General features: G+C 39.5%; 1 protein-coding gene across 3 annotated transcripts in view; it reads left to right on the top strand.

The window, feature by feature from the left end:
- Nucleotides 1-881: 881 nt before the first annotated feature.
- dgki (diacylglycerol kinase, iota) overlaps nucleotides 882-14,990 on the top strand; it is a 34,838-nt gene continuing 20,729 nt past the window's right edge. For all 3 annotated transcript variants that reach the window (XM_014337458.2, XM_042225844.1, XM_014337456.2), the window contains exons 1-12: nucleotides 882-1,479; nucleotides 1,572-1,637; nucleotides 1,718-1,786; nucleotides 3,199-3,315; nucleotides 3,692-3,766; nucleotides 4,570-4,665; nucleotides 5,352-5,434; nucleotides 5,726-5,786; nucleotides 5,867-5,980; nucleotides 13,538-13,663; nucleotides 13,954-14,032; nucleotides 14,362-14,417. In XM_014337458.2, the coding sequence (XP_014192944.2) occupies nucleotides 3,223-3,315; nucleotides 3,692-3,766; nucleotides 4,570-4,665; nucleotides 5,352-5,434; nucleotides 5,726-5,786; nucleotides 5,867-5,980; nucleotides 13,538-13,663; nucleotides 13,954-14,032; nucleotides 14,362-14,417 (783 nt within the window). In that variant the 5' untranslated portion in view covers nucleotides 882-1,479; nucleotides 1,572-1,637; nucleotides 1,718-1,786; nucleotides 3,199-3,222. The remainder of the gene's footprint in view (nucleotides 1,480-1,571; nucleotides 1,638-1,717; nucleotides 1,787-3,198; nucleotides 3,316-3,691; nucleotides 3,767-4,569; nucleotides 4,666-5,351; nucleotides 5,435-5,725; nucleotides 5,787-5,866; nucleotides 5,981-13,537; nucleotides 13,664-13,953; nucleotides 14,033-14,361; nucleotides 14,418-14,990) is intronic.

The following is a 14,990-nucleotide window of genomic DNA, read 5'->3' as shown; positions in this document are numbered from 1 at the left end:
ATCCTTCTTGAAATGAGTCTTACACTTGACAAAGCCTCTGGGCAGTTACAAGCACATGAAGGTTGTTTTTAAATCAATGCCGTGAGAGCCGTAACTTAACTTCAGTGGTCACTGAGTCATGAAAAATGTCTGCAAAGTACCTGAGTAAAGTTTAATGACTGTGCCTGAACATTAGGTTAAAAAGCCTTTTCCCCTTCAAGCCATATTTCTACTGTGCATGTAGAAGTCTGACAACATTACTGCTTTATTAACAGATCAATTCAGAGTGGTGATATGTCTCTGCTCATTCTCCAGAGCACTGATTATATGAAATACTTGTCCATATTATGAAATAGTAAGAATGCTACTAGTACTAGCACTACCCCTGTACTTAACAAGGCAGTATGCTCTCCACCACACAGTTTAAACTGTCATGGACCTCTGCTGTTTACTTGCAACATGACTGGCTAATAAGTTTCCCATTTTGGCTTTGGACTGGCTCTTACTAAATTCTCACATGAACGTTTACTAGAGATAAAACAATAATTCGCCACTGTTAAAAGTATAAAACATTTAATTGATGCATAAGGTTCAGAAAAGCCTAAATGCAATGTTGAGATGTGAGAATTCGGGCTCTCAGGTGATTAAAGATGCTCTGATGTAATAAAGTTTACTGTAGCTTACTAATAATTTTTGAAAGGTCTTTATGTCTGTGCATCAAAGTTTCACTGATCTTGGTTTTGTGTCCTTTGTCCTGGCTTCCTCTCCTCACCCCAACCAGTCACAGCAGATGCCTGCACTTTCCTGAGCTTGGTTCTGCCGGATGTTTTTTCCTGTTTAAAGGGAGTTTTTCCTTCCCACTGTCACCAAGTGCTTGCTCACTGGGGGTCTGATTGTTGAGGTTTTTTCTGTATTATTGTAGGGTCTTACAATTTAAAGCGCCTTGAGGCAAATGCTGTTGTGATTTGGCACAATAAAATTAAAATTAGTTTTAGCATGAATATATTCCAAACTCTTTCACCCCTAAGTTTAGCCATCTCAGTCAAATACCAAATCCTAACAGTAATTCTAACTAACCCTAAGTCTTAAGGCAGTTGGAAAAAATATATAATTTTTGTGATCATAAATAAAACAAATTCCCAACGGTAGCTACAGATGATTTGTTAATTTTTAGTCTGAATGAGCGATTCTCGGGAAAACTAAAACCCTAATCTGCCAATTTTGTACAGGCATAATAACACACACACACACACACACAGCTACACACACAGCTACACACACACACACATTCAGTGAGTGTATCATTATAATTATAGATGTCAGCTTTTCAAAATAGTAGCTTAACGATTGCCTGCATGTGATGCATTTATGGAGCATCTGTAAAAATGTAGCTGTGAAAAACAACCTCCCCAGATGGGAACTACAGCGTATCTCTTTTTCTAGATAAACTTCCGATGTAAGCCGACTTTCAGAGAGGGAGGATCCCGAACCCTGAGAGATGTAAGTGTGTAGCTGCATAAATGTGAGGGAGGAGTCGGCTTTTTGTTTGAGGCGTTAAGTGAAAGAAATTGTGTTTCTGTGTTTGCCGGCAGAACATCCTCAGACACCACTGGGTTCACAGACGACGACAAGAGGGGAAATGTAGACAGTGTGGAAAGGTGAGTTTGCACTCAAAAACACATGCAGCTGCACACAGATGTTGTTCCTGTTCATGCAGACTGCCTCTTTGTTTCTGCAGAGTTTTCAGCAGAAGTTCTTCCACAGTAAAGAAATCATCGCCATCAGTTGTTCGTGGTGTAAACAGGCCGTAAGTCCGTTAATTCACGAGTAAATATGATATTTAACCCCAGTAAGATGTTATTAGTGGGGAAATACAAGTTGTATTGTGCATTGAAGTGGATTAAATATAAACTTAAGCACTACAGGAAGTTTCTGTACCTATTTCCAAATATATATTAGAGTGACATCATTTGTTATTATTATTATTTCCACATTAACAAGGTCATGTAGACCCCACTCATGAATAGGCTGGTTGTACTGACACATCTGTAATCCCTCCAGTCTCTCATTTCCTGCTGTCTCTACAGCTGATTTTCTAATGTAGCCATACAGTAAAGTAAAGATTATCAATCATTTATGTACCCAATCTGTCTCGAGGCTGGAGGCGGAGGACTGCTAGTGTCACTGAAGGAAAGCACCTTAAAGAAAATGATGCATCACGTCCTTGTTTATTGAAAATGTGGTTGCATTATTTAAAAATGTTACATGTGTCATGGGCTCAATAGAGTAACTGAACCTATTTAATATTTTTGTATATGGTTACATAAATTCAAAATGTTCCCAGAACAGGGAATATGTCATAGGTTCAGTACTGTAATTGCACCCATTTAATGTCTGTGGCTCCCTTTATTTCCTGCTGTCTCTACAGCTGATTTTCTAATACAGCCACAAAATAAAGCAAACGTTGGGTACATAAATGATCAATAACCCGTCTCAAGGCTGGAGCCAGAGGACTGGTAGTATCACTGAAGCAAAGCACCATTTAATGTCTGTCACACAGAGCAGGGATGTCAAACTCATTTTACATATTGGGCCACATATATCCCACTTTGACCTTATATGGGCCAGATCAGTGAAACTGTCCTTACTGTCATTGTAAAGAAGTTTAACTACATATTGAATCCTTCACATATCTTAGTATAGGAAAATAGAAGTGCAATTTCAACAGTAGATGCTGTAGTTAATGGAAGAAATCTGTCAGCTATAATTATTATCTTTTTATTTATTCATTACTTACTGCAGATCCTCCATAAAAATATTGAAAATTCTATTGTAGCTAAAAAAAAAAAAAACCTAACCAAAAAAAAAACCCCAGGAAGTTCTGTTTTTAAATGTGTATCTATTTCTCAGATTCTTTGGTGTCGCATGAATGGCAATGTCAGTAGGAGATGCTGTAAAACTTCTGAAAATACAATTAAAAGTCCAAAATCGCTTCCTTCCTTCATACTGTACTTTCCAAAGCCATCCTTGGACCGAATTGGAGCCTTTGGTGGGCCAGTTCTTGCCCCCGACCCTTATGTTTGACACCACTGAGGTAGCATAAGAGAAGCAGATATTGGCACTCAGGGTGTTTTGGTTTTCTTATAAACAGCTGTGTTAGAGCACCACACACGGACAATGGCCCTGAGGAGTGGTTTTTTTGGGCTTTTTTCCTTGCAGTTCCACAACAAGGTGACATGTTTCATGCTGCACCAGATAGAGGAGCCGTGTTCACTGGGGGCCCACGCCGGTGTCATAGTACCACCGTCCTGGATCATCAAAGTCAGGAAACCACAGGTATGCTCATACCCTCGCCGAGCACCCTCCTCGATCGCTCTGCTGGTTGATAAAGTTCACTGGGTGTCATCTTGTGACAGTAATGAGAAATGATTTGGTCGATCTAAGTTTAAGACTCAAAAAGAAGGCGTGTCACAAGCTCAGTGTGTGCTAATGTGTGTGTGATTTTTGGGGTATGATAAGATGCGAACTGACACGTGTCTGGTCTGTCTGAGGGAACTCTGGGATTGTGTCTCTGTTATCACACACAGACACGCACACACATACTGTATATCTCTGTCGCGTCACATGCTTCATTGCACTTTTAATTACCATCATAGGGGACGTGGTGACAGTGAACTAACCACTGAACTCTGTGTGTGTATGTGTACCTTAGAGCTCCCTAAAGAACTCTGCCAGAAGAAAAAAGCGGACATCTTTCAAACGAAGGACAAGCAAGAAGGGATTAGATGTAAGTGATATTATCAGTTACACTGTCATAATACATTTTTAGCTCATGTTTATCCTTCATGTGATCTCGACTCAAGTAAAAAAAAAAACATTAAACTAAATAAAAGTCGTTGCCGGCTGACTTCAAACTGTGTTTATAAAACATCGACTTCATTTAGGTATGAAATGAAAAATTCTTGCTTTAAATCTGCCTGGATTCTGATGGCCAGCAGGGGGCGACTGCTCTAACTGTGCAAAAAAATTAGATCGAGTAGAGGTATTTGGAGAAGTTACCTTATTTCTTTTCATTTTAAACACACTAAATGTTTTCTTAGTTATTTTTCTTTTTATTAGTCTTCACTTGAGCATGATGAAAAAATATTTACAAAAAATATGGAGGAGGAAGTAGAATATAACTGAGGGCATGGCTAACCTGTGATTGACATGTCGGTATTGTATCTGTGCAGAGCTGTTTTTCAGTCATGTCCACACCTCGCTCTCATGCTTAGTTTAAAGAAGAAAAAAAGAACAACACCAAAATTGCCTAATCAAACCAAGCTCTAGGAAGCTATGTCCATCTTTGCTATACAGTCTATTATTGGATTATTAGGGTCATCTGATCTCAAATCATCGCGGGCTTCTGCTCCACCATCTGGAACTGGATCGACCGACTGATTTTCATAAAATACAAAAATTGATATATCAAGCTAAAATTTCTCAGCAGTCATCATATATGCCCAAACTTTGCACCATAATGAATGGATCATGATTTTAACATTTATGTTATGTGAACATTCTAATATTTTGATCTTATTGATCTCTTAGGAGTCTAAATGGCGTCCGTTCATGCTGAAGCCTCTCCCCTCTCCCCTCATGAAGCCCATCTTGGTTTTTGTGAATCCAAAGAGCGGCGGCAACCAGGTGAGAAAATGTCTTTAATCTTCTGTTTTCATCTGTTTGAGACGCCTTCGCTTCTCATTGTTGTTTGGAGATATTGTCGCTGCCTCACCTCGTCTGTCCTCAGCCTGTCTATAATTAATTTTCATTGTGAGGATGTCGGTTCAGACAAAAATTTGGTTTATCAGATGAACTGAGCTGAGCTGTTTTCACACATGAACTCCAAACATTATCGGGAGATTCGGGCGGAAACATCTTCAGAAGTTTCACAAATGTATCACACAACAGGAAACGGTTAGCTTCAGAAGTGTTGGCGCTGCAGGAAATACTCCGTTTTGTTTAGGCGAGCATGCAGGAGGTAGGACACAGCTGTGAATCCACCGGAAGATTACCTGCACAGCTCTCAGATATATGGACAACACGCAGATTTGTACTGGGGAGTTAAACAAGTTAAAGGCTCATTCAGCTGAGGCAGATGTTTGCATCTTACCTGCAACTCCGTCAGGTAAAAGTTCAGGGCTCCACTGCTTACTATAATCTTTTAGACTTCATCAGCAACATCTTCAGAACATAACACTGGGTTTAGTTTAAGATTTAGAGATTCATTTCTCAGATTATCACAGATTTTTTTTTATTTGCTTGCTGTTAGTGGCAGCTTTTTAAATATTGTAACATGAAGGAAGCTGAATTTTTTTCTGCTTTTTCTGTAGGGTGCCAAAGTGTTACAGATGTTTATGTGGATCTTGAATCCTCGTCAAGTCTTCGACCTTTCGCAGGGTGGACTGCGCGAGGCGTGAGTAATCTTCCCTTGGGGAGAGTGCTGGTGTTTCATTACAGCCTACACAGTTAGGCTGAAATCACCCTGAGCTTGACAGTTTAGTACCAATTACCTACTTTAAATCTTCATTTCACATCACCCTTATCTCAGTCCACCTCTGAGGGGGGAAAGCCATCTTTTCACTCCTCTTTTATTTAAATCCAAAGCTCACAGGTGAACAATTTTCATAAAATCTGGACCAATTACACCCACTCAACACTAATCAGCAGTCTTTTATTCTATAATATTACCTCTCTGCTTTGTTAGGTTGGAGTTGTATCGCAAAGTGCCAAATCTGAGGATCCTTGCCTGCGGAGGAGATGGCACGGTGACTATACATCTCTAATAGCCACTATTTTCTATTCTAAATTTCTACAACTTACACTTTGCCTTCATGTCTCGCTGTAGGTGGGTTGGATCCTGTCTGCTCTCGATGAGCTGCAGATGAATCCCCAGCCTCCGGTCGCTGTGCTTCCTCTGGGAACAGGAAATGACCTCGCCAGGACGCTCAACTGGGGTGGGGTGAGTTCCTAGCCTTGACTTCTGCTGCAGAGTTGATGGAGAGCAGCAGGGCGCAGCGGTGTCCTCTCTGAGTTTATGTGCAAATTTTTTGCACAACATGACTAAATAAATTAGATCTAACGAAGAAAAAGAAGAATAAGAGCAACAACAGCTCTTTCAGCATAAAAAACAAAAACATATTTAAGGGATTTAGAGAAGGGAACATTTGCGTTCTTCATGAGACAGATGGAAATTTCCTTCTTCAGATTAAACATGACAGGTTTATAGCCATGTTGAGTATGCTCAAATATTAATATGCAGTAAAAATAAATTCTCTATTCCCCACCACCTCGGAGAGCTACAAAATGCCTCACCCACATTCCAGGATGTCTAAAAGAGCTCCCTTCCTCCATATAATCTCCCCCCCCCCCTGACCCTTAAGCCCGTTTGACCTCTTCAAAGCACAACTAAGATGACATGCTTGTTGGTGACATCACAGCAGCTTCCTGTAATTATGTTTCCTTTTTAATTTTAATTTTCTGCAGTTTTAAACAACTTTAAACACAACACAGAATCAACCCTCTGACAGCAAAACGGCTCGCTTAGCGCACCCCACCTCACTGGGAAACATCACAGCAGTGACACAGCTGCAGTGGGTGTTGTATTCAGAGCAGGTTTAAGTGTACAGAACAAACTGAGGTACAGAGTTTATAAATCCATAGGTCGAGTTGGCAGTTCACTCAGGGTTTTTCGTGCATAGGAAACAGAAAGGGTTTGGGTCTCCCTCAGGGGAAAATCACTTATACTGTAAGAAAAAACAAACCATTTCCATCATTTTTTTAAAGTAGGGTTTCATTTCCTCAAGCGTAAAATACATTGTTTGTTTTCACATTCCAGAAATAATAGAAAAAAACGCATGGACGTCTTTAAGTAAGGTATCCCAGACTCATCGTTTCAATTATATGTGGACCAGTTGTGCTCACTGAGACTCACACACCAAAATAATAAGCTGCAGTTCATTGCTGCAAATTTTCTGAAATCTCTTTGTTATTATATTGTTTATTGTCTCATAGGGGGTCCAAACAATCGTTTTTTCCCCAGTGAGCTGTAAAAGATCCTCATCTATTGCATAACAAACACAAAGCAAATATCATGAAGACACAGCTGCTAAAAATGACAAAACAATTTCCAAACTTATACAAAAAAAGTTCTCTATTCATTAAGAAAAGCTTTACTCATTTCATTAAGAAAAACACAGGAAAAATATGACCAAGATTTGTTGAAAGTAAACCAGAAACCCCACCATTTTACTACTTTTAGAGATTTTGATTCCTCCGACTACCGAAATGTGAATAAACGTGCTTATATATTTCCTGATATTGTTGCAAGTGCTGATTATCATCCAGCATTGACAGCTGAATTAAACAGTGGACCACCAGCCCTACAAATAGCAAAAAAAAACCCAAAACAAAAAACCCCTCTGGGGTAAGAAAACACGACTCAGTTGACCACAATCTGCAATCTACTGACATCTAGTGGTGAGATTTTACACACTGTAACTTTAAAGATGTCTAGAGGAAATAGTGCAATTAAGTACATTTTTCAGATGTACCTTTTTCACTCTTGAAAATTTACAGTTTACACAAGCTAAATTTATGGTAAAAGACTCGTATGGAGTCTCAAACATAAAGCATATTGTACTGTTGTCAAGGTGGAACTTTTTCTAGAAATAGCCTTACAAAAGCTGCAAGTGTGGCATTTGTTGGATTATGAAAGGCGAGCCCTCCTCTGCTGGTTTTGACCTTCCTCTCCCCAAAACTTTCAGAAAGTCTGACAAAAATCTGCAACTTGTTCCTAAAACTCTGATGAAGCACTAAAGTTTGAAGAATCTGCGTCTTGACACACGTTTCAATAACAGCACTGCAGCAGATCTTTTACGAGCACCCACATTCTTCCATGAGACTTTTCATGAGATCAGCTATGTAGGCTTGTAGTGAGGATAATACATCAAATATTTCACGTATGAGTCAAAAGTTAGAGTGAAAAAAATTGATATGTCAGTAATTTTTCTTCACATTTTTCAGATAATTGGCTTAAATGTACCGGTATTAGTAAATTGATAAGAGGTCTTTACAAAAATCTATTTTCTGGCTGACATGCTGCAGTAAAATGACAGCATGCAGTATATGTGACAGTAAGGATGGACCTTGTAGTTCAGTATCACTGAGTGTAATGAACTGTGCCGTCTCAGCCCTGCACCGAGCTGAACGATGAAGCAAGGACACGCGAATGACTTCAGCAGCTCCGGATGGAGCAGCAGTGAAAGCAATGATAAAACATTCCTGATACGTACAGAGATACACGCTTGGAGCGAAGACGGGCCTGAGTGGAAATTCTTATCTGCCATGTGATTAATTAGTGTAATTGCTCTATCCTTTTTGTCCTCTATTTCATCAAGTATTTCTGACTGCAGGCATTTTATCCACTTTGTCTATTTCTATTTCCTCTCCATTCCTCTGAGTTCTCATTTCTTATCCTTTTTTTAACTGTTGGTGCATCTCCTTTCCTTTCCTTTCCTTTCCTTTCCTTTCCTTTCCTTTCCTTTCCTTTCCTTTCCTTTCCTTGCCTTGCCTTTCCTTTCCTTTCCTTTCCTTGCCTTGCCTTGCCTTGCCTTTCCTTGCCTTCACTGCTCTTCTCCTTGCTCCATTCCTTGTTCTCACTCTTTCATCCTCTTTTCTTCCTTTGACTTTCCCTTTTGTGCTTTCTTTAGAGTTTTTATTTTTTCCATTTCCTACCTTTCCTCTTTTTCCCAACTTTCTCCAACTTCTTTTGTTTTCATTTAATTTTTCTTTCATTTTCTGGACCTTCCTTCTTCATCCTGCTGTCTTTCCTTTACTGCTGTTCCCTTTCCTTCTTGCTCCTTTCTTTCTTCTCGCCTCTTTTTCTTTCAGTCTATATTGAAAGATAAATAAAATATATCTATTTCCTGTCCTCTATATTGTCCTTGTCTTTCCATTCTCTACTTTCCTCATATTTTCTTCCCTTTTCATTTATTTTTCCCCCCATTTGCTGGACCTTCCCTCATCATCTTGCTCTCTTCTCATTTAGTTTGCATTAGCTTTCTTTCCATTTCTTTCCACTTTTTCCTCTCCTCCTTCATTCTTCTCTTCTATTTTGCTCATCTTTCCTCCTATCGCTTGTTTTTCCTTTCCTTTCCTTTCCTTTCCTTTCCTTTCCTTTCCTTTCCTTTCCTTTCCTTCCCTTTCTCTCTCACCCTTATTTCTCCCTCTTCCTGCTATTTTATATTGCTTATGTCTCTTTCCTTCTTCTGTCCTGATCTCTCTCATATCTCTCTGACACTCGGTTGTGTTACTCACCGCCGTATCTGTTCCACCTCTCGCTGCGTGAGTGTGACTGTCCCTGTGACTTGCTGTTTGAGTGTGAGCTCTCCTGCTGAGTGTGTGTCCTTGTTAGTACTTAGATTGCGGGGACATAAATGGTGCGGACTTGTTTTGGACACACAAACAATCGTTTCCTCCATGCAAATGACTTGATTTGAGTGTTAATAACCTGTTGGGTCAAAGGTTAGGTTTTAGATTGTGTAGGTTTTGGTTAAATTAAGTTAATGTAAGTTGAAACCTGACTGTGTGTGTGTCAGCAGCTAAGAGGCCCTGCTGATGAGCGCTACTACCATCAGATTGTTTTCTCCTTATATGTGTGTGTGTTGTCTTTTGTCTTGTTTCCTTTATTTGTCCAAAAGGAGGGAGAAAATAAAAGCAAACGAAGACAGAAAACTGTACATGAGAGGGATCGACCTGCGGAGATTGTGAAATCCGTGGACGTGCATCATGTGGTTGTGTTTGATGCTCTTAAAGGTTATGGTTATAGTGGCAGTAATGAAACCTCAATCATCGCTCACTGAAATCCAATCATCGCATGCTGTTCCTGTCTGCTCCTCTCTTTTATTACTTAGTGTGTTTTCTTGTGCGTGGTGTTCTTGTTAGCAAGGAGATGAAAGGGGAATGGAGCGACAAGAAGCAGCCTTAGCCTCTTCTTCAGTCTTCCACTATCCACTTTCTCTCTGTTCTTCTCTGCATCCCAGTCTGTTTTTAGCTGCTGTGCACATTCCTTAAATGTGATTCTCAAAATTTCTACTCCTTTTTTATTTTATTTATTTTTTTTATTGCCTGAACTCAATGAGTAAAGCTGCGTGTATATCACAGCATTTAGACTGATTTACAAACAGCTAACAAATCCTCCAGAACTGGCAGTTCTTACAACATCCCGCTGACTGTTTCAAACATTCATCACAACAAAAGTAATTATTTGCTGTTGTTATTATTATTGTATGTGTGTGTGTGTGTGTGTGTGTATGATATATATATATATATATCAATATAATATATATATATATATATATTATATAATACTATATATATATAATATATTTTTTTTTTTTTTTAATTTCATTATTTGCTTTAAACATTTTTTTTTTTTTTTAAATTTTTTAAATTTTTTTTTTTTTTTTTTTACTGGAAGTTACTCTTACATGGTGTTAACCAAACTCTAGCAGCATTAATTTTTACTGCAATATTTGATTTAGTTTTAGTCATAATTTAGACATCTAAATACTTTTAGTTTTATTCGACTTGTAGTTTTATTATTAAGATTATAGGAGCCAAATTCAAAAGTTGATTCATTGACTAAAGTGAAAAGGTTTGTCATGTCTTTACAGAGCAGAGGTGCTCCACAAGGTTTACAAAGTCTTATTTTGAAATCCTTCCAAGTGTTGTCGTTTTCATGAGAAACAGGGGAGCTGGTTGTACGGATGCCATTTGTCAGGTCTAACCTTCATTCTGATTGGATCGTTTCCTAAATCGTCCCGCCTTTCTGCACAACTTAATTAGTTCTGATTGGATCTTATCTCTCTGAATATTTTGTTTATAGTTGTTGATGAAAGTGTCGCTATGTTTCATCAGTTTTCGTCCGTTAGTTTTCGTTTCGTTATTCTCATGTTTTGTGAGGGGGGGGAAAAAACTGCGATGAAAATTATTGGTCAGTGAAATTAAGACTGAACCCTAGATGGTTTACCAATGACCCAGTGGGTTTTAAACTATCATGTTTGTATAGGTTCTCAGTCATCCAGGTCATAGTAGTCTTGAGAGATATTTAACCCCTAGTGGGACTTCTCCCCTTTGTTTGTTGACCTGCTACTGATCATGAGAGTTGTCACATGAGCCAAAGTGTGAACAAAGACTAGGGTCTTAAATCATCACCAGGGGTTAAGGGTAAACCACTATGTGAGACATTGTGACCTATTGAGGTAACCTGAAGCAGGGTGTGAGTGGGGGTTGAAGCACATGGGGAGGGATCTGTAGACTGCATTGCAGGTAGCTGATACCTGGTGTCGTACTGTAAAGTTTTATTTTTAGCTAAATGATATAAAAAAAAACACTTCCCTGCCTAGAGATCTGACACAACTGTATGATATTAATTACAGTCGTATTAATAGAGAAATATATAGCGATCTCAACATTTGGGCCTTGCTCCCTCTCGACCTTGGCAACAGGATACAGATAATTAAAGTGAATATTCTTCCCAAACTACTCTATCTTTTTCTTGCTTTACCTATTCAAATTCCAGAGAAGCAATTCAGGGAATGGAATAAGCAGATTTCGAGATTCATTTGGCTTAACAAAAGACCAAGGGTGAAGTTCTCTACTTTGCAGTTGCCGAAAGACAAAGGGGGCTTGACTCTACCTTCATTAAGGAATTACTACTTATCTGCTCAGCTGAGGTCCTTGGTGTGTTGGTGTAATCCATCTTTTTGTGCGAGGTGGAAGACTATTGAGATGTCTCTCTCAGACACGCCAATCCAGTCTAGACTTGGTCACGCGGCTTCTGATTTGGACGATACCTTGACGCCCAGCCACTGGGTCACTTTTACATTAAAAATATGGAGGGGAGTGGTCAAGCAGGCGCAACTCCAGGAAGAGATAAAACTTCTGAGGTGGCCAGCGTATGACCCTGATTTTCTACCTGCTTCCCACGATAGTAGATTTAAACAAACCTATGCAGACTTACGATCTCGGGAAACAAGACTTTTTTCGATACTTGCAACTCCGTGACTATATTGGCAAAAGACTGAAGAGCTGTGTCCGTGGAGACTTCTCGATTGTTAATATTTTCATTGATGCTTATGACTCTGGGAGTAACAGAGCCTTGATAAGTAAACTGTATAAATGTCTGACTAAGCTCAAAGGGCACTCAACGATTTACATAAAGCAGAAATGGGAAAAAGAAATGGACATTGTGATTACAGAAGATGGGTGGGCACGGATCTGGGAGACACAGTTTACCACGACTAACTCCAACATGTGGCGGGACTTCTGCTGGAAGAACATTATACGCTATTTCATAACGCCTAAACAGAAGTCTAAATTCAGTGCTACACCTGCGTTTTGCTGGAGGAATTGTGGGGAAGTCATGGCTGATTACGGTCATATATTCTGGTCCTGCCCACTCATACGACCCTTCTGGACGGAAGTTATAAAGATAATTACAGAGGTGTTGGGATTCCACGTGTCTTGTACATTTACCTCATTGTATCTGGGATATTTTACAGACGATTTAGTTGCAGATGATGTTTACCTTCTGAAAGTTCTCTTGGCTTCTGCGAAGAAGGCCATAACAAAACGCTGGCTCTGTAGAGATCCTCCCACTGTAACACTTTTTACCTCTATAGTGGAAGACGTCAAATTGATGGAATGTATGACTTTCACTCTGCGACTGCAGGGAGATTTGGGAAGGAGACGGTGGAGAAAATGGCTGGACTTTACAGCTTGTGGCAGCACCCTTTAATGCATAGAATTAGTAATGCAGACTTGTTGACGTATGCATGTGTGGATGTGCAGATGTATGTACAGGTGTACATTATCTTCCCATGACCTCATACTGTTTCTGTTTTTTCTTTTTCTTTTTCTATTTTATCTTGTTGCATAAAAATGTTCCTAAACAAATAAAAAGTGTCAAAAAAAAAACAAAAACACCTCCCTGAAAATGGCTCCACAATTTTTCATTCAGCACTGATGGGTCTTTACAGATGTGAAGGTCGACCCCTTCCATATGCTCTAATGCTCTCCCATATTGTCATGAATGCTGGATTCTGTCCTCTTATTAAAGAGGCTGGGTCTCTCTGATAGATCGAGCAGCTCTGAGGTCCTCTTTTTATACCCAGTTAAGTTTCCATTTAACCTAAATGGTTATCAGATGCTTCACCAGGTCATTTTGTAGCAACCTACACAACCTTTACACAACCTTTCCAGCATTTTATTAATATTCATTGCTAGCATTCAGTTAAAAAGAAAATGTCATTTTATTAAACGTTTGCGTTACAACATGTCATCTTTGTCCTATTTTCACTTACTCAAATAGTTTAGATGTTCTGCAGTGTGTATTTATCCTCACTTTGCACAGATGCATATTAAATGTAACATTAAAACCCTTTTGCACAGATGACTGTGTAGGTGTTGGGTAGTTAAATTTGCCTCTGTCTTGTGTTTGCTATCCTCCCTGCAGGGCTACACGGATGAACCAGTGTCCAAGGTTTTGTGTCATGTGGAGGACGGTTCGGTGGTGCAGCTGGACAGGTGGAACCTCTTAGTAGAAAAGAGCTCTGCCCAGCCAGAGGAGGGCACACAGAAGGTCAGTTTGTGCTGGAAGTTAGGATGTGTGCGTTCCATATTAGGTACACTGTTGGAATAAAGATAGGGCAGTTTTGGTGCTTTATTTTTCAGCCTCTGAGGTTTTTGCTTGTTAATATCTATACCGTGGGTTTAAAGAGTTGGGCTTTACCAAAAAGTGTGAATTTGGATGAGTATCAGTAGCTAAATGGTCAGAGTTTATGCTCAAAGAGGATGTGAGCTGTCTATGTGAATAAATTACATTATATTTATGCAAAGAGGCCCACTTCAGTGTTTTTCCTGCATCCTCAGCTGCCCTTGAACGTGTTCAACAACTACTTCAGCCTTGGCTTCGACGCGCACGTCACCCTGGAGTTCCACGAGTCCAGAGGTGTGTGAAAGCTATTTTAATATCAGTCTTTTTTAAATTTTCACCTTGTGTCAACTCTATTCATGTTCCATTAGGTCCTCCTCTCCCCAGTTAATAGATCATTTTCTGCTTTTGTTAAAAAAAAAAGAAGAGAAAGATGAGCAGAATGAAAAATTTACAAAGGATACTGAATCAGATTCACACATTCAGGCATGCACAAATGAGTCAGTCTCTCCGTGTTACTCTGTACCGCTCTGCGTGAGTTTTCACATTTGTAATCCCACTGTCTTTGTCGCATCTTTAATGTATTCTCCTTCTTTCTCTCTGCCTCTCTAATTGTGTCTTTCCAGAGGCCAACCCAGAAAAGTTTAACAGTCGCTTCCGCAACAAGATGTTCTATGCAGGAGTGAGTGTCCCCGATGACTTTCTTTCTGCTCACACATCCACAGACACACAAACCTTTGGAGCCGAAACTCTTCCTCCCAGTCACTGTCTGTCTGACACACAGACACATGTTAGGATGAGCAGGAAGAAGTCTGGTTTAAATAAGCGAGAATGAGGTGCTGCAAAAAATCACTCAGAGTAAATATACATGGAGGCAAAGAGAATATCTCAGCTGTGTTTAAAAAGAAAGTAAAAGCTACAGAATGTAAAGAAACATCTGCTTTGACTTTATATCCCAAGCCTCTGTACACTGAGCAGATTTCAGGATGAAGTTGAACGAGGACCAGGCTGTGCTTTTGAGCAGTACCAGGTTGTGCCACCTGACGGTGCAGGGAGTCAGTCTAGCGTTCACTCGGAGGGCCTTTACACACCAGCACGTAAAATCTGTGCAAATGTTTCATGAATTAAAACATTTTTCAGACTTATCTATTTTTAATGCAGCCATTCACATCGACCGCATACCTTCGAAAGATGATTTTTGGGTAATTTTCCTGTAATCCAGTAATTTTACTGATCTGTAGTGAGCCGAGGTCAT

The sequence above is a fragment of the Haplochromis burtoni genome, unplaced genomic scaffold (assembly GCF_018398535.1).
Source record: "Haplochromis burtoni strain Fernald_Lab_line unplaced genomic scaffold, NCSU_Asbu1 Contig_184, whole genome shotgun sequence".
Classification (NCBI taxonomy): Eukaryota; Metazoa; Chordata; class Actinopteri; order Cichliformes; family Cichlidae; genus Haplochromis; species Haplochromis burtoni.
The sequence above is the reverse complement of the archived record's forward strand: the minus strand, read 5'-3'. Positions and strand labels throughout refer to the sequence as shown.